This window comes from Thermobia domestica, chromosome 8, assembly GCF_964235325.1.
Source record: "Thermobia domestica chromosome 8, izTheDome1.hap1.1, whole genome shotgun sequence".
NCBI lineage: Eukaryota > Metazoa > Arthropoda > Insecta > Zygentoma > Lepismatidae > Thermobia > Thermobia domestica.
This window is the reverse complement of record NC_137461.1, coordinates 283,422,444-283,445,345: the sequence shown is the minus strand read 5'-3', so window position 1 is coordinate 283,445,345 and position 22,902 is coordinate 283,422,444. Positions and strand designations below refer to the sequence as shown.

At 35.3% G+C, this 22,902-nt stretch overlaps 1 protein-coding gene across 2 annotated transcripts in view; it reads left to right on the top strand.

Moving 5' to 3' along the window:
• Nucleotides 1-22,902, top strand: part of Cad96Cb (protocadherin Fat 4-like Cad96Ca) — a 316,068-nt gene that overhangs the window by 247,297 nt on the left and 45,869 nt on the right. The window contains exons 8-12 of one of the 2 annotated variants that reach the window (XM_081769855.1): nucleotides 1,898-1,999; nucleotides 7,011-7,136; nucleotides 11,204-11,294; nucleotides 17,233-17,339; nucleotides 20,105-20,281. In XM_081769855.1, the coding sequence (XP_081625981.1) occupies nucleotides 1,898-1,999; nucleotides 7,011-7,136; nucleotides 11,204-11,294; nucleotides 17,233-17,339; nucleotides 20,105-20,281 (603 nt within the window). Of the gene's footprint in view, nucleotides 1-1,897; nucleotides 2,000-7,010; nucleotides 7,137-11,203; nucleotides 11,295-17,229; nucleotides 17,340-20,104; nucleotides 20,282-22,902 lie in introns of both variants that reach the window. The other variant, XM_081769853.1, reaches the window with a different exon arrangement.

Genomic DNA, 22,902 nt, shown 5'->3' with positions numbered 1-22,902 from the left:
AGACACAGTAAAACCTCGTTAATCCGGACTAATTGGAGGATAAGTTGACCAGATTAATAAACGTCCAAATTAACAGAAATAACTTAAAAGAGAAGTAATTCGTTTCGGTACTGTTTGTATGAAAATGTTTCCACAATTTTGCGCCATTTTAAACGATAATTTTACATCATTTTGCCACCACTTTAACGAACATTTTGCACCTAATATTCCTACCGCAGTCATTGTTACTTCTGCACTAATGTCATTGTTTAGTCATTATTTCTTTTACACTAATGCCATTGTCTAGTCATTGTTACTTCTACACTAATGCCATTGTCTAGTCATTGTTACTTCTACACTAATGTCATTGCCTAGTCGTTGTTACTTCTACACTAATGTCGTTGTCTAGTCATTGTTACATCTACACTAATATTGTCTAGTCATTGTTACTTCTGCACTAATACCATTGTCTAGTCATTGTTACATCTACACTAATGTCATTGTGTAGTCATTATTACTTCTACACTAATGTCATTGTCTATTCATTGTTACATCTGCACTAATATCATTGTTTAGTCATTATTACTTCTACACTAATGTCATTGTCTAGTCATTGTTACTTCTACACTAATGTCATTGTCTAGTCATTGTTACTTATGCACTAATGTCAGTCTAGTCATTGTTACTTATGCACTAATGTCATTGTCTAGTCATTGTTACTTCTGCATTAATGTCATTGTCTAGTCATTGTTACATCTACACTAATGTCATTGTTTAGTCATTATTACTTCTACACTAATGTTAGTGTCTAGTCATTATTACTTCTACACCAACGACACCTCGAAAATTTTATTAAGCGCTTCAAGCCTGCACATCATTGTCCAAATATCCTTTGTGTATATAGATAAAAAACTGTCCAAGAATCTCATAGATTTTGCAGTAGATCTACGGGGAATTTTTAAATTTGAGATTTAGTTATCAAAAAATATGAAGGTGAATCGTTTTTAGAAGGGGCTAACCAATACAAAGGCTGCTTATCCTTATACAGTATATTGAAGTGCATTTAAAGAAACATGGTGCAGAATTTCGGAAAGTGAATTGAGGATAATGACAGATAGGTGGAAAGCTTTTGCATTAAGTCAGTCATTTGCAACGTATGACGTAAGAACACACCTGAACAACTACGTAGATCCAGTAGTGGGGATAGCGGCTCAGTGGTAGAGCGCTTATGTCTGAGGCAAGGAGTCCCTGGTAGTGTTGCCAGATCTGAAGATTAAAAAGTAGCGTAGTTTGAACGTATAAATGTTATGAAGAACATGTGAAATGAAAACACGTCACGTTAATTCGTAACTTAACATTACGTAACTTACCTAAAAGAAACTGACATTTTGTAAACGACGTTCCTAATTTATTTTATATTAATTAAACATAATCAGTACACACCTCACGATGAACTACTGCCTTCTTTCAAACCCACCTTTTTCCTTGACTAACTGTGTTTGCATAGACAAATGAGTGTCGTCATGCGAAGCAACGTAAGCGCGACCGGTCCGTGGTACATGAGGTGTGTGCTATTCACGTTCCTCACATAATAGTAAAGCATGTAAAATACCTTTCAAGTGTCAGAAATTTCTCGAAGAGTACTTACCTAGCGACACATGCTGGGAACATGAAATGTACATTCCTCAAGTACCAGGTACGTAAACGATTGGTATGGAAGTTAAATGCTACATGCCTAGCATGTATCTACTGTAGTTAGGTGGGTGTTTGTCGGGCCTACTGAAAACGGAAGAACAAAACAATGACGTCACAGTACATTGAGTGTGAAGTAACCGATTTAAGACTTTTATAACCACACTGATTCTAAAATATAACAACGATGTTCCAAAATCTAATTGTACATTTCTCTTTTTTGCAGGACTATTTTGTATTTATAAACGGTTTAGAAGGAACGTTAGTACTCAGGAAAGCCTTAGATTATGAGACTCTGACAAATTTCACAGTTGGACTGAGAGCACAAGTAAGTATGTGCAGAAGCTAGATTGACACAAACATTCATTAGTTATGCTTATTTATTTATTTATTTATTTATTTATTTATTTATTTATTTATTTATTTATTTATTTATTGTAATAGGTTATATGGGATAGTTAATCTTACTTTATCAGTAAGCAGTCAGGTTTCCTTCGAATCTTTGCGTTCTTTTTAGAAGACATTATTAAATAGTACACAATATACTTAATTTTCTGTTTATTATTGTTTTAATATGTATTTATTTTCTTTTGCATTACCTTTATTTTATAACAATTACGGGGGGTAATCAGAAAGTAAGGTTTCAAAGCCTGCAGTGAAACATGTTATAACTAACACAGCCAAAAGATAGTAGATACATTAGCTTATTTTTGACATACTCGTAGTATCTATATTGGTTGAGGCTCTTATCGCATTGTGGGATAAGTTTGAAGATTCCCTCATGGTAAAAATCCTCTCCTTGCGTGTTCAGCCACGTTGTCACCAAGTGTTTCATTTCCTCATCTGAAGTGAAGCGACGGCCTCCTAGGTGCTTCTTCAAGTGCAGGAACAGGTGAAAGTCGCTTGGAACGAGGTCCAGACTGTAGGGAGAATGACCAATGAAGTCCCAGCTGCGTTGAAATCTGTTGATGTCGTGCTGAATCGGCCATTGCGCTTCCCATCGGTGACGTTTTCCTTACCAGCCGCAAACTTTCGACATGATTCTGCGATATGCTGACGAGACATTAACTCTCTGTAAGCCTCTGCCATCTGCCAGTAAATTTCAGCCCATGTTTCAATTAGGGATGCGCACGAGACGAGTCGAGACAGAATTTTCCTGACAAAATTTGAGTCGAAACACGGCTCTTCCAATAGAAAAACATACATTTTTCGAGTCGAGACATCACTTTTACAGGACATTTTCGAGACGAGACAGCCACAAATCTTGTCCCGTGCGCATCCCTAGTTTCAGTTACATGTTTCGCTCCCAGAAATCGAATAACGGAGCGGACTTATTTGCGGGACCAGTTTTCCAAGCGGCTCGTCACTTGTGTTTGCATGCAGAGCGCCGTAGGTGGACTAGCTGAAACTCTGCAAAGTTGCCAACTCCATGTATTAAAATTACCGCACACTCTTCAGTCCTCTATAACAGACGCAGCCTTCTAACGTTAGTTTGTCGTCCTTCCTCGTATATATTTGTATTGATTTATATTCGTTAAAATTAAAGATTTCATTTCATTTATGAATAAATTTTCTCCTTTCCGATAGGGATTGAAGTCCCGAAAAGGTTAACCAATATTCACAGTCATGCAGGGCCGGAGCCAGGATTTTCTGAGCGGGGATGCACCAACAACTACCAAAATAACCAATCATATTGAAACTCTTCCATGTGAAGTTACATGTGAAAATTCTCTAACCCTGTCAACGCTGATGCATACTTCTAGAACGGAGGGGGTATTTTAAAAAGGGATGCTAGCGGCATACAGTAAAAAAAAAAAAAAAAAAAATGTTATTCTCTCTTCTTGGTTTCTAGTTTCTTCCCTACTTGAGAAATGTTATATTGGTTTGTTTGATGAATTGTTTTTCCTTCAACCTACAGAAAATCGACTTAAACTATTGCTTTTACAACACCTGACTTTCTTTTAAAACATGAAGGCAAAAAGTTTCAGAAAGTTTCAGTATTTTCAGTGCTTGCTTCTCATTTTAGATAGTGTTAATTTACAACAAAGAGGCGGTGCATGTGCACCGGAGCACCTCCCCTAAATCCGGCCCCGCAGTCATGTAAATAATAACCCTTTTTCATTTTATAACATCATTAGCCTTATGAAACAATTCTGTACAGCTTTGATTTTGTTAACAAGTGTGTTAGATAAACTGTTCTAGACAACAGGGCGGCGGTGGGAGAGCGTTCACCTCTGGTGCATGAAGTCCTGGGTTCGATCCCAGCTCGCTCCAAGTGAACTTCGTAGTGGAGAAATACCATGTGCGTGGGTTTTCTCGGGGTTCTCCCGTTTCCTCCCACTTTTCCCCACCATTTCATTCCTTTCTCATAATCACCGTTTCCTTTACCCTAGCCGGCATAATCCTGGGACGTAAAATTTAAGATTTCATTTGTTCCAAACAACTGAACCAAATTAAAGTTTGGATCTGGCAAGAGTCTTATATAGATACACGTAAAAACAAATTATAAAATCAGGTCATTGATTAAACATCCAATATATAATCCATTGTTTTTCTTGGTGTCTTTCGTAGCACATGTTCCTGATTTAAATATAATTCAATTTTAGAATATAAATGATAGTTGTAGTATATGAATCAACAACATGATCAATTTAACGTAATTTAGTCAGTAAGATTGTGAAATATGAGGGAAAAATATTCAGTGATTGATTGAATGTTATTAATGTTCTTTTACAGCAATCAGGTGGAACGCATTCCAGAAAATGGAGTCCCAATGATTATTGGTTCCACATATTCAGGCTTATATTCTTAAACTTTATATCACATAATCCTGATAATACAATTTGTTTTTGAGCTCATTTGTGGCTAAGCGGTTAGCGTATGCGCCTTTAGCGTGAGAGACCTGGGTTCGATCCCGGTAGGAGCTCATGTCGTTCGGATCTCACGTTAAACTGTAGATCCGCGTCTCATATAACCTTGCTGCTGAAAGGGTCGTTAATGTGAAAATAACATCACATCATATCACTCTGGTAACGGGGCCGCGGTGGCTCAGTGGTAGAGCGTTCACCTCTGGTGCTTGGGGTCCCGGGTTCAAAACCTGCTTCCGCCAAGTGAATTTTGTGGTGGACAAACACTGTGTGCGTGGGTTTTCTCGGGTTCTCCCGTTTCCTCCCACTTTCTTCATTCCACCATTTCATTCATTTCTCATAATCACCGTCTCCTTTAGCCTAACCGGCATAAGCGTGGGACGTAAAACTCAAAGATTTCATTTTCATGTCTTCACTCTGATAACATAATTTGTTCTCAAATAATGTTTTGACCAATTTCTTTCCTTGTTTTCAAGTGTCCCGATAGTGCTATTATTTCTTCAAGTTTCGCTGACGCTTTCTTATTGGGTTTTTGTCCTATGGAGCTAATTTTCTCCATTTTTTTTCAGAGCGCCACATTTCCGACAATCTCAGTAGTTTTTCATCACTCTTCCGTAAAGTCAACATTCTTGTGTACAGTAAAATACTCAACATGAAACATTTAATAAGTCTTTCACGTAATTCTATTAAGCGACCGTCAAAATGCCTTAATTTCTTTCTGAATGTTTCTTTCTCCTTCCTATCATTCTGTTTGCTTCTCGTTCAGATTTCGAGTCTTTACTTCCAGTGCCTTTCTTATTCCTAAAGATTTATTTTGCCTTCCTACCCTTCTTTTCACTTCTTGTTCACTTTCGTCTTTACTATTCGTTTCACTTTGTCTTCTTCCTAAATTTTATCATTCTACCGTTCTCTTTATTTCTCGTTCCATTTCAAGTCTTCACTGTTAGCGATTTTCTTGTTTCTGAAGATTTCTTTCGCTTTCCCACTCTTCTTTTCACTTCTCGTTCATTTTCGTCATTGCTATTAATGTTTCATATTCTTCCTAAAATTATATTTTATCCTACCGTTCTCTTCACTTCAAGTTCACATTTCAATCTATTACTATTAGTGCTTTTCGTATTCCTAAAGATTTCTCTCGCTTTCCTACCCTTGTTTTCGTTTCTCGTTCATTTTCGTCTTTGCTGGTAATGTTTCATCTTCTTCCTAATATTATATTTTATCATCCTACCGTTCTCTTTACTTCTCTTTCATATTTCAAGTCTTGAGTATCAGTGCTTTTCTTATTCTTAGAGATTTGGTTATCCTGCCTAACATTCTTTTCACTTCCCTAACAGCACAATTACATAGCAGGCATATCCCTATTATGTTCCCTCAGGTACATGAGAATGTGTCCAGTATGTGCTTTATGTACCTCTGAGAGAGAAATCACATGGATGGCAAGTGATAGTGACAGTCTATGTCCGCCCTTAGGCACATGCCTGACACGTACCTGGGGAATGTGCTTAGTATTTTCTAGGTATGTTCCCCATGCCGTAAGCGTCAATGAACCACAAAATTACTCCCCCAAAATATGTTAAATCGCTTATATGCGTAATGTGTTGACATTAAGATGAGTCTAAAAAACACTTTAAACAAGGAAAAAAAAATGTAGCTCAGGGTGGGCGCAAACCACCAACCTTTGGATTACTAGCAGCGTATTCTTTCGACTTGGCTACGGAGGCGATGAAGAGAACGTCACTTGTAGAGGGATAAATTGTTGAGGTCTTTTGAATTTGGCTAATCAGTACTCCTTTAACCGCGTGTATTCGGCGATAAGCGTTTGGGATCAGATAAAATCTGCTCGCCATGTAATTTTATAACAAAATGACGAGTGTCTATTTACTTTATTTCATGGTTCTTCCATATTCACTTTCAAATGATCAGCGACAGTTCTCATCTAATAAAGTTGATGCGTTTGTTGCTTCTAGTACACAGTTGTTTACTACTTTTTAAATAATATTTGTATTTTGTTTATAAAACTTACATAAATTATTACAAAACAATTAAGTTATTACAAAATAAATACAAATATTATTTAAAAAGTAGTAAACAACGAACATAGACAGCATGATAAGTCATCAATTACCATTGAGTTCATTTTTCTAGTGGCTTTCATAACCTAGATTTTTGAGTAATTCAAATTCTGGTCACACTCTAATTTCTATGGATTGCAACATTGAAAATTCTTCCGATTCGTATTTTCGGCTGTAGAATAACATTATCTATTATTGTGGTTAGGTACATTTTATTACCTCTTTCCACTTACGAAAAACGGACAAAAGAAAAAAATATTAGTTTTTCAAAAATATTTAGTAGTCTGCCCCCTTAAGGAATTGTAGGTACACGTTGAAGGAGCTTTTTATAGAACCACCATCTAGACAGGTCTCACAATATAATATTTAAAAAATATTCGTTGTATAATTTGTGTTCTAGGACCAAGGCTCTCCTCCAAGGTTTTCTGATACCATTCTTTACGTGAACGTGATAGACGCTGACGACCAAAATCCAAAGTTTATAGATGAGCGGTATCGTGCCTTGCTTCCGGATGAACCAATCAAGGTAAGAGTTTTTTTATTTTTTTATTTTTTATTTTTTTTTATGGGTAAGAGATCAATATACTTTCTTTTCTAATGTCATTACAACTATCTTCAGCCACTGGTCAAATCAGTTTTTTCTCCTCAATTGTTTTATTAGAACTACTGTATAACGATAGACTAACTTTCATTTCTTAACAACTTAACACTTAACAATATAAATTCTATTTATTACATGGCTATTACGTTCTCCATACAATCTAAATACATCCAAGTTCTTTCAGCATGCCTCTCCTCTTTGATGCGAGTGGTCCCAGGTTCGATTCCCGATGGGGACACTGATGGCTATAATGGATCAACAGTTCTAGATACGAGAAGCAGTTTTTTTTATATGGAATCAGTCTTCAAAAATAGATTCCATCTCAGACGTCATTCTTCTATTGTAGCCAGAAATGTAATAAATCCACGACCATTTCCGGTTTCAATATTATTTGCTATAGAGCGCAAACGGAATCAGGAGATGACAAACTATATTATTGATATGAATCCAAGACCCCAAGGTTTTAATCTCAACTATTATTCTTCTATTGAAACCGGAAGTAGTAAAATATAATACAACTTCCGGTTTTAATGTTGGTTCCTATATGGTAATAATTGTATGAGGTATCAATAAACCGCTTTTGATATGAATTCAAAGTCCCAAGAACAGGTTCTATCTCTAATCTTGTTACTTTATGGCAACCGGATGTTATAGATCTGTTGCAGCTGAAAGCTGTAGATCTGCTACTTCCGGTTTTAGAATTACCGGTCGTAAGAAAATCTACCGCAATTTCACAATTTGAATTGAATTATATTTCTATCCTATATTTAATATATTTTAGAGGACATCTTATTTTATCTTTTGCTCTATACATGGACACATTCCACAAGGTGGACATAAAGTCTCTTCCTGATAACAAACATTAATAATAGTGTTGCAATGTCACGGACAGATGTTGCGTAAACCATGTCTTTATCATAACCCCACAGGAAGAAGTCAAGGGGGGTTATGTCTGGGGATCGTCGAAGCCATGGTATTGGGCCATCTGTTTTCCATCCATAGGTCAGGAAAAGTTTCATCGAGAAATGAACGAACATCAGTACTCCAGTGTGGAGGAGCACTGGCAGTGTCCTTACATCTGATGGCTGCTGTCCATACTCTCTCTCCTGAATGTTCGTTGAACTGTAACGGGAGATTTTTGTTTCATGATACCACAACACACACTTCGCTTTTTGCTGTACTGACGCCATTTTTAATCCTTCGTAAGTAAGGCACGGTCTCAGATTCCGGGTGGTGTTCATTTTTTTTTTTTTTTAAATTTTAAATGCGGGAATTGAACCTCTTAGTATTTTTAAGGTCAATAATTGAAATTATCATAGTTGTATATTGATAAAGGGATGGAAATATAATAGAACCATATGTAGCTTTAATAACGAGAAGAATTCATAGGAGAACGAAAGAAAAAAACAGTCTCTGAGACCAACCACACTAAAGATGTTCGAGAAATTCACCACACTTACTAATTGTAAGGGCTAAACAAATGACAGTTGCACTGCGGTCAGCTGTAGTACAGGTTGTGGCAAAATCTTGAAGTATCATATAAGTGATGTTCTTAGACCGAATGCATCATACATTGTTTTCTTGTTATTAATGTTTGTTATCAGGGAGAGACTTTATGCCCACCCTGTGTACCATTTTGCAATTGTAATTTTGTAACTGTATAGAATATTACAAAATATGGTATAATCTATTTCTTAAAAAAATAAATAAAAATAAAAAAACAAAAGAAACATCTATTTAGGACAATCTTTTGAAAATAAATGTTTTGAAGTACGTAAAAGAATGTGTTTCCTTTTTAATTCACTAAAGATTTTAAGTAGGATAGTAATATTCCGTGTGTGTGTGTGTGTGTGTGGTAACGAACATTACAGAATAATTTCTGATTTTTTTCGTCTTTTTAGTAGAAACGAAGTTTAAAGTTGTATGCAACATGCAACGGTGATCAATATCTGTCACACAACACAACACATAATATATTATAGAATATCATTTGAAAATCTAGTTTCGTGAGCTTACCTTCCGCATTCAGTTAGACTGTGTTTATAGGACAAACTTTCACACTAGATGTACATTTATGGGACAGTAGTTCCTTTTGATTTTGTTTTGATTTTTTTTCTTAAATCGCGACAACATTGTTATTACTTTATGTTGTGTAGTAAGTTTCGGAAGAATCTGAAAATCTTTATTCGTGACTCCTTCGTTTTCCCTATACTTGTTTTAGATTCTGGTTCAGTTTATTGCGTTCCAATTTACAAACCTGAAAAGCAAAACTTTGTATAATGTATTACAGACATGTGATAAAAGTAGTAAACATGAAACAACATTTTCAGAGATAGATAGATAGATAGATAGACAGGAACAATAAAGCCCAAGTCCTGCTATATACTATTGTAGAAACTAAACGGGTTCAAACTGGAAGTTTGGTAGAACTACTTGAAATGAAATGAAATAAACTTTCTAGCTCTATGTACCATGATTATGGCCATTTTGGCTAAATGATACATACCCAAGGGCACCCATCAGGGGGGGGCAAGGTGGGGCACTCGCCCCCTAGAGGAAATTGTACTTCAGAATGTTGAAAATCCAATAGAATTTTTACATTAGTTACAGCAAAATTTGAAACTATTTTTGAAACGTCGCTTATACTTGCCCCCCCCCTTGGAAACCACAACATGGGAGCCCTTGGACATATCATTAATGAAAGTGGAATGAGGATGAAAGAATTGGTGGAATGAAAATGGTGGAAGGAAACAGAAGAAGTCCGAGAACGTACACGGACACAATGTTGTGCATTACAAACTCACGTGGGCAGGGATCGAATCAAGGATTCCTAGCACCCAGGCGTGAACACTATGCCACTAAGTCACTGTACCTCTATGCAATTTATTTATTTATTACTGTGAGGTATAAAATTTCGCGGATATTAATTTTTGCAACAATTAATCAACTGATTCCATTAATTAAAAATTTCTTTGTGTAAAAAAATAGACCATCAGAGATGTCTTTAATGTTATCTAAATTATAACAAAGAAAAATCCAAGAATAGAAATGCACTTTTCGAGGTCTTTTAAATAAAGATTTAAGAAAAGGACTCACAAAATGTGTTTGTGTAAAGCATTCTGAAGTCTTGAACTCTATGAGAATTATCAAAGTCCAGTTCATACGTAGACACTACGAAAAATTAGGAAAATAGGCTGGAGGCTTTCGAAATGTGGGTGTGGAGAAGAATGAAAAAAATTGTATTATAAAAGATTATCGTCATGATTATAGGTATTCTGCGATTACTTATAGGCCATTTGCTACAAATTGAGAAGCTTTCATTTGCCATGATCTTTAAGCAATCTTTTGGTCTTGAAGTAGGAATTTTCTATTTCTGTGATTTTAATTTAGTATGTTCTACCAGTCAAGTAACTGTCAAAAGAATTTAGGTACAAAGGAGATACTCCCATATTAAAGCTCGTAGTATCTGATCTACTGAATCAACGACTTTTCACTCCTTTCAGCATTTATAGAACATCGGTTTGTGAACTTTGTTTCAATGCATAGTACATATAATCTGATATTTCACAGAGGTTAATATTACAATGGATTTCCCTTTATAAAAGATATCCTGTGATTCATGCAAAACACTCTTTACATTAAAAATTAAATGTTTGTGAATAATTTGAAAGATTTTTAGAAAATAAATTCAAGAAAATTATTGGTTTGTAATTGTTCGAATTCAATTTAATCCGAATAATAATAATAATGATAATAATATGTTAATGATTAAAAATGGAATTATGGATTCATGAATTGAGTTGTACTTGCACTTTCTTTTAATGAGTTTACTAAAGTAACTATTTTCCTAAGCTGCTGAAAACACGAAAAAACTTGCAAATGGCTACGTGAATTGAAATTTCGTTGGCAGTTCGTTACATAAAAATAAAAAAAGAAAAAAAGGTGGTATGTTAGTGTAAAAATAAATTCAAAATTTATGATTTCTATTACAGGGTACCAAGCTGCTCATCTTGCCAAGACGAATAGAAGCCTACGACCAAGATATTGGTATTAACGCTCCCGTATATTTTACTTTCAATTCAGGTGAGATAACCTCTGTTTTGATTATTTTGTATTGCAGTGTAATTTTAAAAATTCATTTACTAAGTAAGAGTATGTTTGTTTCAATAGTGGTATTCTGGTATGTTTAACAACAACAGATTTTTTTTTTCAAAATTACGATATTCAGCATGGTATGGCTGTTGGTATAATACGATAGGACAGACAGTAATGGCCAAGGAAGTAAGAGTTCGGTGGTAATGGTGTTGCGAAGAGGAAGACGATAAGTGGAAATTTTACACTTTACAGTACATACAGGAGTTGAAAAAAAAAAAAACTAAATCGTTTGCAAAAGTGTAAAAAATCATACCTAGTATGGTGTGGGGCCTCCTTTTGCGTCCAAAACAGCTTGGATCCGACATGGAGTGGACGTATACAACTCTTCAATCGTGGTGAGAGGAATTTTCTACCATTGGTCCTCCAAAACATGCTCCAGTTCCTTCAAGGATGCTGGTGGAGGGTAATGAGACCGAACACGCTTTTCTAACTCAGACCACAATGGCTCAATGATGTTCAGATCTGGTAGATCTGGTGATTGTGGGACCCAGGGGAGGTGTGATAGCTCCTGGTCATGCTCCTCAAACCATGATTTCACCGTTTTTGCAGCGCGACAGGGTGCTAAATCATCTTGGTAAATGCCATCACCATCAGGGAACAATATTTGGGCCATGGGTAGAACCTGGTCCCCCAAAATGGCCTCACACGCCTTAGCATTCATCATTCCATGCAGGGCTATGATGGGCCCTGCAGAAAACCACGATATCACTGCCCATACTGTAACAGAACCATCCCCATGTTTTACAGTTGGGAGCAGACAGTCTGTATCATAGGCCTGCCACGGTGTTCTCCATACGTAAACACGACCGGTTGTTGAAAACAAGGTGAAGGTCGATTCATCGGACCACATTACGTGTTTTCACTGCTCATGAGTCCACGCCTTGGGGTTCTTGCACCACTGTATACGCCTCTTCGCATTTACTGTTATGACCAGGGGTTGGCGATAGCTGCCTTGCCATAAAGTTTCGTTTTATGAAGTTCTCGTCGCTCTGTTTTCGATGAAACCGGGTTTTGTAGACCAGAATTGAGTTCAGACGTAATTTTCATTGCAGTGGTCTTCCTTTTAGCTGCTACAATCCGTTTTAATGCCCTCCGGTCCCTATTTGACAAGATTGTCTTTCGCCCACTGTTGTGCCTTGCACACGTTGTTGGTCCATGAATTGTGTATGCCCTCGTGACATTGGACACAGTGCCTTTCGATACCCCCACAATATTCGCCACTGTTGCTACTGAAGCTCCAACCAGACGGGCAGCAACGATCATGCCTCTTTGGAAGTCTGTCAGGTCGCCCATTTTACTTCACCACTTTCACACCACGACACTCACAGGTGAACTGGTTACTACTGATGGAAGAGGAAGGTCCACATGTCACGTTGAAAGCAAAAAACGATCGGCAACTGCAACACGTGTTGTACAGTGGAGGGCCAAACTTACGTGTCCTGCATGAAGTGTTTTTTAGATTTTTTTGTCAATCAATGTCTACACAATTCTTTACAAATACACATATACACATCCAAATATACCCAATACTTTTATTTTATCAATTTCGTCCAATTTTACTTCTCTCCAATTTTACTGCGCTGACTATCTTGACATGTGGCACTCTTTCACCGCCTGAACTTCCTGATTTTGAGACTTACACTTTTCTAATTTTTACGACGAAACGGCGTGTTGTTATAGTGAAAAATTATTGCAAATGTGGTGAATGTTTGGCGATGACGATCATGCGCTTTTCGGCGCTCCGTGACTACTAATCACAAAGACAACAGATGAAAATCATGCAATGTTCAATGCTGCCAACTTAATAGAACAAAAATGGCGGTATATATATATACTAGAAGGTGATTATCTGGCAACCGTATAGATATTTGATAGTATCTACCTAGGTAGGTAATGGACAACAAGAAACGAAATAAGAATAAGAAATATTAGTATCCGAATAATAGAAACACCTAGTATCCGAACAAAGGATATAAAATTCTGAACAAAATCGGCATAACGGGTAAAAATTAATATCCAAATATTGTCCGTCAATTGTTTTTCATCCGTTATCAAGATATTGTTAATTTGAATAATTTCAAATATTCAACAAAAAGTATCCACATATAGTGTACAACGACTTATCAAAAAGATAGTCGTAAACCTGGTTCGTTTGCTGAGATAAAAATTCGAAGTGGTAGTATTTCTTTGGCATGAAAATATTAGCTTCGATATTTAAATACCATTAATCTCACCTTTTTAATAAAAATGACAACGTCTATAAACGGTGCTAAACTGGTTTATTATTTGATATAACTTATAATATCCTTTTCTTAAAACTGTTAAGTACACAAACTCACTGACTAGGTAACCATAAAACATGTCCATAGCAACAACTATCCCATAATAATCACTTACATATATTAAAAACATTCTTCTTTTGTTAATATGAAATGAACATTCTACTAAGTATAGTGCACATGTAAGAGTACTTTCTGCCCAAGGTACAGGTAAATATTACTCAAACCAAAGTATTTTGTTATATAAAAATGTCGCTCGACAAAGGGACTGAATATAAAAGTCATGAGTTGGCTTGGCTTTTATCTTCAAGAACCACTGGTCCGTTTACATTGGTGTTATCACATTACATAGGTCCATCATATTTTGATCGCACCTTGTATATCTATTCATTACATTTCACATATACATTAATATATAAATACATTCATAACAAATCTTTCATTTCATCAATATTTATCTTTAATTACATTAATTATATGTATTTCATTATTATCCATTATATTATTAATATATTTTCTTATTAAAAATATCGTCGCTTATTTAATTAGTCGTCGACGGGTGCGATTTCAAAAATCGTAAAGGACAAACGTGGGTTATAAATAGTCAGAGCGCATTATATAATAAATAAGTTAGATGTTACATTTAAAGATATACATCGTAGCACAAAGATGTTATAATAAAGAAGAATTTCATTCAAGGTAGTCGTTGAATAATTAGTTTTATAGAATGGATCTTATTCTTAACATAATTTTTGACAATTAAGTTTTCAACACAAATCAATCTAATATAAATAATCTTTGCTTTTAATCATTTATGAATCGAATTATGATTCTTCACATTAACAAGAAAGAATAAAAATCATTTGAAAATCAATTTTCCAGTCTACTTAAAACTCTATTTAAGCATTTCAAGTATTTTTAAGAATCGTTTTCATTATTGATATTAACACATAAACTTTAAAATGAAAATTCACAAGAATCTATAACTAATATGGGTTTAACCTAATTTCATTGACGGTAATCATGTTACATTCGTACTTGCATATGAATCTAATAAAGTGCATTGTACCGCACAATCATGATTAGGTTCTACATTATTGTTCTGTACATGTCTTTCATTGTGATTTTGATTTTGATATGAAGTCCCATCTCTTGATCTCCAATTACGTCTATCCACGTAGTTCGCTGTATTTCTAGAATTTCGCCATACGTTACGTCTATTTTTAAACCTATTTTGACTATATGGTCTAACATATGAATTGCTACGATTAATTAGGTTAGGCGGATTCCCTACATAACCTTGTCTATTTTGCTCATTTTGATTGCTAGAGTATACTCGGCTTAGGTTAGGTTTCATATCATTCACACTTCGGATATCTAAATTCCGAACTGGCACCAAATGATCTGAATTATTCTTATTTTTACCCATTCCTGATTGTGGATTCATGGCATGGTATTGAGTTTCGTAGCATTGGACAAGCATCAATAAATGGCTGAAACTCATACACTGTGTGGAAAATAAGATCTGTTGCAATTTAAATGGAAGCAAATTTCGAATCGATGCTATTATTCTCGATTCCGATTGCAAAGGATTAACGACCTTTAATTCGTTGTAGACATTTACAACAAACTCTACAACAGATTTATGCAATCGAGGATTGAAGTGTTGATTTCTAAGGGTGGCATCTCTATTTGCCAGCAAAAAGTCATTTTCATAATTCGCGATCAATGCCGCTTTGAATTCCTCATATGTACTAATGTGATCACGTATTGCTTTAAACCATAAGGAACAAGGTGGGAGTAATACATGGGGTATTAATTTCATATATTGTGATCGATCGATACACATTATATTGCATTCGTCTTGGAATTTCTCTAAGAAAGAAGTAGCATTCTCATTACACTTACCACTGAATTTGCTCATAGCTCGAATTTCACTCATTTTAACACTTAATTTTACCTTCTTTTTCTCATTCCTTGTTCTTGTTGAGTGATAGTTCCTATCCATGACGTGCTGTGTCGTCGCACCATCTACGTTTCGCTCATCAGTACTCTTCGGACAACTTTCTTCTAGTATAATATCCTCATCAGACCCCGGCGAAGGCGAGTTCATCTCTGGTGAGTGGGGCAATTCAAAGCGATCACTACCCAAGTTATTACGGTAGATGTTGTCTTTAGCCTGTAACGTTCTAATCTCTTCCTGAATAGTAGCTAACAACTGTGTATTTACACGTATGTTATTAGAATTGTTGCTGACCTGGATCTTTTGCTGTTTAATGGAAGATTCTATTACTTCTAAATCTTTTTTTACAGCACTAATTTCTTGGTTTTGGTGATTGTGCTTTTCTTGACAATCATCAGATATCCTTTTTAACTTTTCCTCGAACTGTGAGGATATGTCGTTCACCACCTGGACAATTGTCTGTTTCGTTTCATCTGATTTCTGTTCTATCCGTTCTATCCGTCTACTTAATTCTTCATATTGCTTGTTAGCTTCGTCAAACCTCAGTTCTATCTTCTGTTCCATGGTCTTGTTAGATTCGTTGAACTTCTGTTCCATGGTCTTGTTAGATTCGTTGAACTTCTGTTCCATGATCGTGTTAGATTCGTTGAACTTCTGTTCCATTCGTCTACTTAATTCTTCATTTTGTTTGTTAGCTTCGTTGAACTTCTGTTCCATGGTCGTGTTAGATTCGTTGAACTTCTGTTCCATGGTCTGCTTTAATTCTTCATTTTGTTTGTTAGCTTCGTTGAACTTCTGTTCCATGGTCTGCTTTATCTCGGTAGACATCTGCATCATTTGTCGCTGTAAAGCTAACAAGATTCGATCCTCAGATGTCAATCCTGGTGTTACACTAGTTTCACCTTTGTCACTAGTATTTGATTCCTGCTGCATTGTTTCGTTGTCCATTTTTCTAATGATTACTTTACCACTTCGCAATATGGTTAAGTTCGTATTCATTAACTGTAGTATAAAAGTAAATTCAACCTTACTCTTCTTCGGGAATTGAATTTACAAAGTCCCGGGTGAGGTAAACCAAAATTTTTATAACGACTTATCAAAATGATAGTCGTAAACCTGGTTCGTTTGCTGAGATAAAAATTCGAAGTGGTAGTATTTCTTTGGCATGAAAATATTAGCTTCGATATTTAAATACCATTAATCTCACCTTTTTAATAAAAATGACAACGTCTATAAACGGTGCTAAACTGGTTTATTATTTGATATAACTTATAATATCCTTTTCTTAAAACTGTTAAGTACACAAACTCACTGACTAGGTAACCATAAAACATGTCCATAGCAACAACTATCCCATAATAATCACTTACATATATTAAAAACATTCTTCTTTTGTTAATATGAAATGAACATTCTACTAAGTATAGTGCACATGTAAGAGTACTTTCTGCCCAAGGTACAGGTAAATATTACTCAAACCAAAGTATTTTGTTATAAGTGATCTATGTTAACAACATTTTACGACACGTGTAATAACTTTAAAGATCATTCTAATCCTTTTAACTGCTAATTATTGGTTAGTTTTGTAAAAGTTTAGTAATGGTTGTGTGTTTTCTCTCAGCAGGCTCCGATTACCGCTTCTTCGACATAGATCGACGATCAGGAGAGGTGTTCATTAAGAGAACAGTTCCAGATGAAGAGTTGCTGCAACCTGCAACCTTAGTTGTACGAGTGAGTAGTCTCCAACAGCTGGTAAAATATAAATATTTATCCCAATTTACTTTTTCATTCATATTTAGAGTTTTCAACTATGATTTTCGGTAAGCCTTTACTTTAGGCAAGGCAGTAACAATAATCGATTCATCTGAACGGTTACAGCTACAGTTCCCAAGAACGAAACACCGAAAACAACGTGCCCTGCGGGGCTCTAACCCGCCTTCACTCGCTAACGCTCGCTCTACAATACTATGTGAACAGTAACGTGAGAAAATATCTATGTGAATAAGGAACAGCAAAGAATCAGTGACAACCTGTCAATAATACTAACAGTGACAGGATATCACTGCCTTGTCTAAAGTAAAGAGTTACCTGATTTTCTTGTGAAAGTTTCCAACACACTAACTAATAATGAATAACCAATCGTTTTTTATTGATTTCTCGGAAGCATTCGACAATATTACAAATTATTACGGACGAAAACTGATGATTTTGGCATAATGGATATGGCCTAAGATTTGGTTGTTTTTAGGGTTGATAAATAGAGATTATTGAATCAGTGACATCAAAGGTGTCTGTCACCTGCTGGTATTGTTTACAAAAGTATTCCCCAAGGGTCTATCCTAGTTCCCATTGTCTTCACATAAATCATCTCACTAGTTTATTTATCATTTATCATTATGTGGAACACAGTAACATCCGTGTCGTTTGCATACCTCAGCAATTTCAATATTTTACTTGCGTCTGGAAAATAATTTTAAAGTACCGGTAACTATTTATAGACTGACAATGTGAATACTGAGTAATAATACCATTTTCTTTCTTAAATATATTAATATAACCGTAGCTGCACAGTTAAAAGGCTTTTAGAAATGCTTAAAGAAATTGAAATCAACTGGACAGATTGACTCATTCGTAACCTGTTTACAGGACAGAGAGTGAAGTTGCGTCTAAACCAAGGAGAAAGCAACACAATGTGGAGATTGTGAGAGAAGTGAGACAAGGATCCCCGATTTATTCAACGTTTTCAGTGAATGCTTAATGAAGGAAACATTAACAGAAGTTTTGGATTTCAAAATTAGGGAATAAATCATCAGCAAGGTGAGGTATGCAAACGACACGGTTATTATAGCTAGAGCCGAGGAAGGACTACGGGAGATTATGAACATAAAAGTTGATACTGAGAAATCATATGGAGTGGAAATAAACATCGAAAAGTCGAAAGTCATGAGAATATCCCGTGGAAACACACCCTTAAGGATCAGAGTAGAACAAGAAGAGCTTGAAGAGATCGATCACTTCAAATATCCGGGAAAATGCTTCCGAGAGACTTACTGCACCAAAGAGATTAGATTGAGAACTGCTATAGCAAAAGATGCATTCAAGAAGAAAAGATCACTCCTAACTAACAGGTTTAACATTGGACTAGGGAAGATGTTAGTCAAGTGCTGTAATTACATGGAGTATTCTATTGTATGATTCAGACTTGGGCATTATGTAAGGTAGAGAAGAAATGCTTGAGAGAGCTTTTAAATGTGGCATTTGAGGAAGATGAAACGAACAGAGTAGTAACAAACGAAGATGTTTTGAGATGAGTAGGAGAGAAGAGGACGCTCTTATCCAGTATCCTTCGTAGATTGCTGGATTAGACATATCTTGCCTTCTGTATTCCGCTATAGACAGTAAGATGGAAGGAAAGCGAGGAATAGGAAGAAGAAGAACACAACTTATCGATAATTCGAAAAATATGAGAAAATATTGGGAGTTAAAAGAGCAAGCCGAAGATCGAGAAACATGGACGAAACATTTCTCCTAACCTAAGGAATGGGAGATACCCTATTAGTCCTAGAACCTAGCAACAGGCAGAATACGTAATAATAATAGAAATATATTTTGGGGACAAATACGATATTTATTTCACAGTTAATCAACTAAAGGAGAGTTACAAGTTAATTTTTCATAATTAAGATATTAGGGTTATTGTATTCTTCACAAAAATAATCATGCAGTGATTAATATTACTTGTCCTATTTTTACCTAATAGTAGTTGTAATACTATTACCTAATAGTAGTTGTATTATAGCACTAGAGCCTGTCTATCTCAGGTGTACCCACGGAAAATATGCGAAACATACTTCGGCCCCACCCCCGTCATCCTCTGACGGAGGAAACTCTCCCTTTGGTTTGGGAAAAGAAGTGAATGACCTCACCTGTGTTGCCAATTTGTCATTCAATCCTTTGGTCTTGACAAGTGAAGATCATAGGCTACTTAGAATGCCTAAGAAGACAGAGCACAGTAAAGTCCGTGAAATAATTCATTGTGGCGACGCTTCCGCATCCAACAATTGAAAGATCTCAGCTTCAACAACTTGTCCCCTTCTCTTTCGAGGGAGGTACGGGAAAGCACACATCGACAGTAGCGCCAGAAGTGGCACAGTTGAAATAGAAGCTAGCTGTAACGTTGAATGTGTTCCACTACTAACTTATAAAGATGAGTTTTCTAAATTATTGTTTTCTTACAATTTCTGAATTGCTCTAGCGATAGAACTAGATAGGAGTTTTATTTCCTTTATCTCGAATTCTGTAACTCGAAGCATTCTGAATTTCCTAAAACACTTCGAGACTTATGGTAAACCTCAGCTGGGCGTGTTTTAGTGTTGATCTTGTTTTGATTTTGAAATTTTATTGAAAGTTCAGCCGTAAGTTTTATATAAATAGGTTCGACTTAATAACTAAAATAATTTAATTCCAACATTTTGTAACTTTTTTTTCTATTCCAGGCAACTCAATATGACAATCCCGATAGATATGCTTTGGCCACATTGACTGTAAGTCGCCCGGGTACATATATGCAAGACCTTCAGTTCCTACAGAGAAGCTACTTGGCCGCGGTGCTGGAGAATGTTCATCTAAATAGTGTATTGCTAACTGTAGTAACGAATAAACCGCGTGATAAAGTAAGTACAATATAACTTTAGAATCGATAGTTACTGCATTTCTTTTCGAAACATAAAAATGTGTGTGGTTCAAAAGATCCAATATATTTTAATCAAAAATTTTCTTGTACGCCGTGTATCTGAAGAACTACATATAGTATATCCAAACCCAAACTATCACTTAACTCAGTATGATGTACTTATACTACGGACTTACTCAGTATGTCCGTAGAAAATACGAAAACTTGATTTAGGCGCCGTTCAAAAATTTTGTTGTCTCTGATCCAAAAATGGATCAAAAGATCCAATATATTCCAATCAATAATTTTCTTGTAGGCTTTATATCTGGAGAACTACATATAGTGTAGCCAAACTATCACTTAACTCAGTATGATGTGATTATTCCGTAGAATGTATGAAAACGTGATTTAGGGCCGTTCAAAAATTCTGTAGCCCATTATTCAAAAACTAATTATTGACCAAGATCGCAATCTTTTGATCCATTTTTTTGATCATTCCTAAAAGTTTTGTTTATACAATATATGTATTTATATACAATATATGTATTTTTATACAATATATGCATAATCTTGTTATAAATTGACTTAAATTTATGTGTACTTGAATAAAAGAGCAAAAATTGATTTTCTTACTATTGACTAACAATAAGCTGTCTTTAGTATTTAATTTGCTTCTTGATGTGGGAATCAATTTGCACATTTTGTCAGTGTAAGTTATAAAGTTGTGCAATTGAGGAGCTTCGTTGCAAAATGGTAATTTACATGTCCACCGAAAACAGTTTTTTTAAAGCAATATGGAAAAATTCCTCAACAGCCATCATATGATTACATGTAAACTACAATTTTTCAGGTGGTAAAATGTAGGGACGATTATTTTTCAGGCTGGAACAGTACATTGTATTCGATAAGAGATGCAAGCAAAAAATAATATGAAATTGAAATCTTAATTTGGAAAATTTTTGGTGGCATGTACCCTTTTGCATGGCACTTTCTTAAATGTGCAATTGATAACTACTTACATATGTACTATATAATTCCATCCGGCGGCAATTTTTCAAAAATTACAACTTCTTCAAATTGTAGAAATATTATGAACCACAATCAAGATTATTTATAAATCATGAAAATTAGTAATAAACACTGTTTTGTTACTTATTATCTGTGGTGTATGGTTATAATTTTATGATAGATATAATTAATGGGTCTAGTGAGAGAAAGAGAGAGAGAGAGAGAGAGAGCTATACCACAAATCTTGATTATTTTAGTTTTTGCCATATCTAGTCTTCTACTGTCATAATATCGCCTATCACGTGAACTATAATCAGTGACATAGCTCCCGCGTTTTTTTTTTTTTTTTTGTTGCAGTAGATATTCTGAATTCATGATTACGTCCTCAGCAGCATTTTGAGTGAGAGAAGGAGCTATGCCACTTGCTGATGGTGTCTGGTATGACAGTAGAGGAGGTCCCAACAGTTCAACAGTAAAATAGTACAGAGTGGTGTTGCAATATCCGGTGTTAGCTTTCATATCACGAAAATAACTACTGTACAACACTACCAGGCATATTCTTCTTCAAATACATTTATTTTGACATGGAACTTTGCAAGAAAATGCCATTTCATGGCTTACGTGACTACACTTCTTGAAGAAATACCCACTACTCTATTCACATGGACGACCCATATCAGCCCTGAAATTAAAAGATGTCGTGACAATAATGCCTAACATTCATCCAGTTTTTCATGGTGCTTACCAAAAACTAACATCCACAAACACTGGACAGTGAAGAACCCCAGAAGACATGTTGTCTTTCTGTAGTTCATATGCAAACCTGTGAACATGACTTACACTCAGGCAAAAGCCATGTTAAAACCATGTTTAAGCCATGTTAAAACTGTTTGATGTGCTATATTGATTTTTCCACATGGTATACTACAAACATTATACCATTCATTTCGTAATAAATGCTATTTACATTGCAATTCATATTTTTCCTTTTGCATAATTTACCTAACAATAAGTTAAGAAGTAAAAAGTTGACCCTTTGTTATAGAAATTATGACGCAACACGATGCTTTAGAAAACTCAATTTATTTCCATTTCTTGTCGAAGTGGCATAGCTCTCTTTCTCGCTGGACCCCTCAATTGAAAAAAGTTATATTTATCAGATCGACACTAGTATTACAAGACTAGTACTCTTGTGAAACGGGCCCATTGGGGTCTTTTTCTTAAAGGAACAACCAACTCTTGTAATTTTAATTTTTTTATTTTACAAATCGCAAAGCATCATGAAGTAGAAGTGTTAGAATGATAGTAAAGATCATTTCTACATTTCTAAATATTAATCTTGATACTTATAATTACCATGGTTTGATAGTTTATGCAACTGTGCAGTATTTGATTTTGAAAAATTTTAAATTAGCATTACAGGACTAGTAGTTTTGAGAATCAGGTCCCTGGTGATACTTCCTCCATATGCAATAAAGATGCAGTTTTCTATCCGGTCTGCATATTTAAGATGAATCATTGTGTGGTGCACATTGTTTATACATTGGTGTGTCATACTTGCAGAAAGCAATTTAATGTTACTTATTGTTACAAATAATACTTTGTCAGTAATAA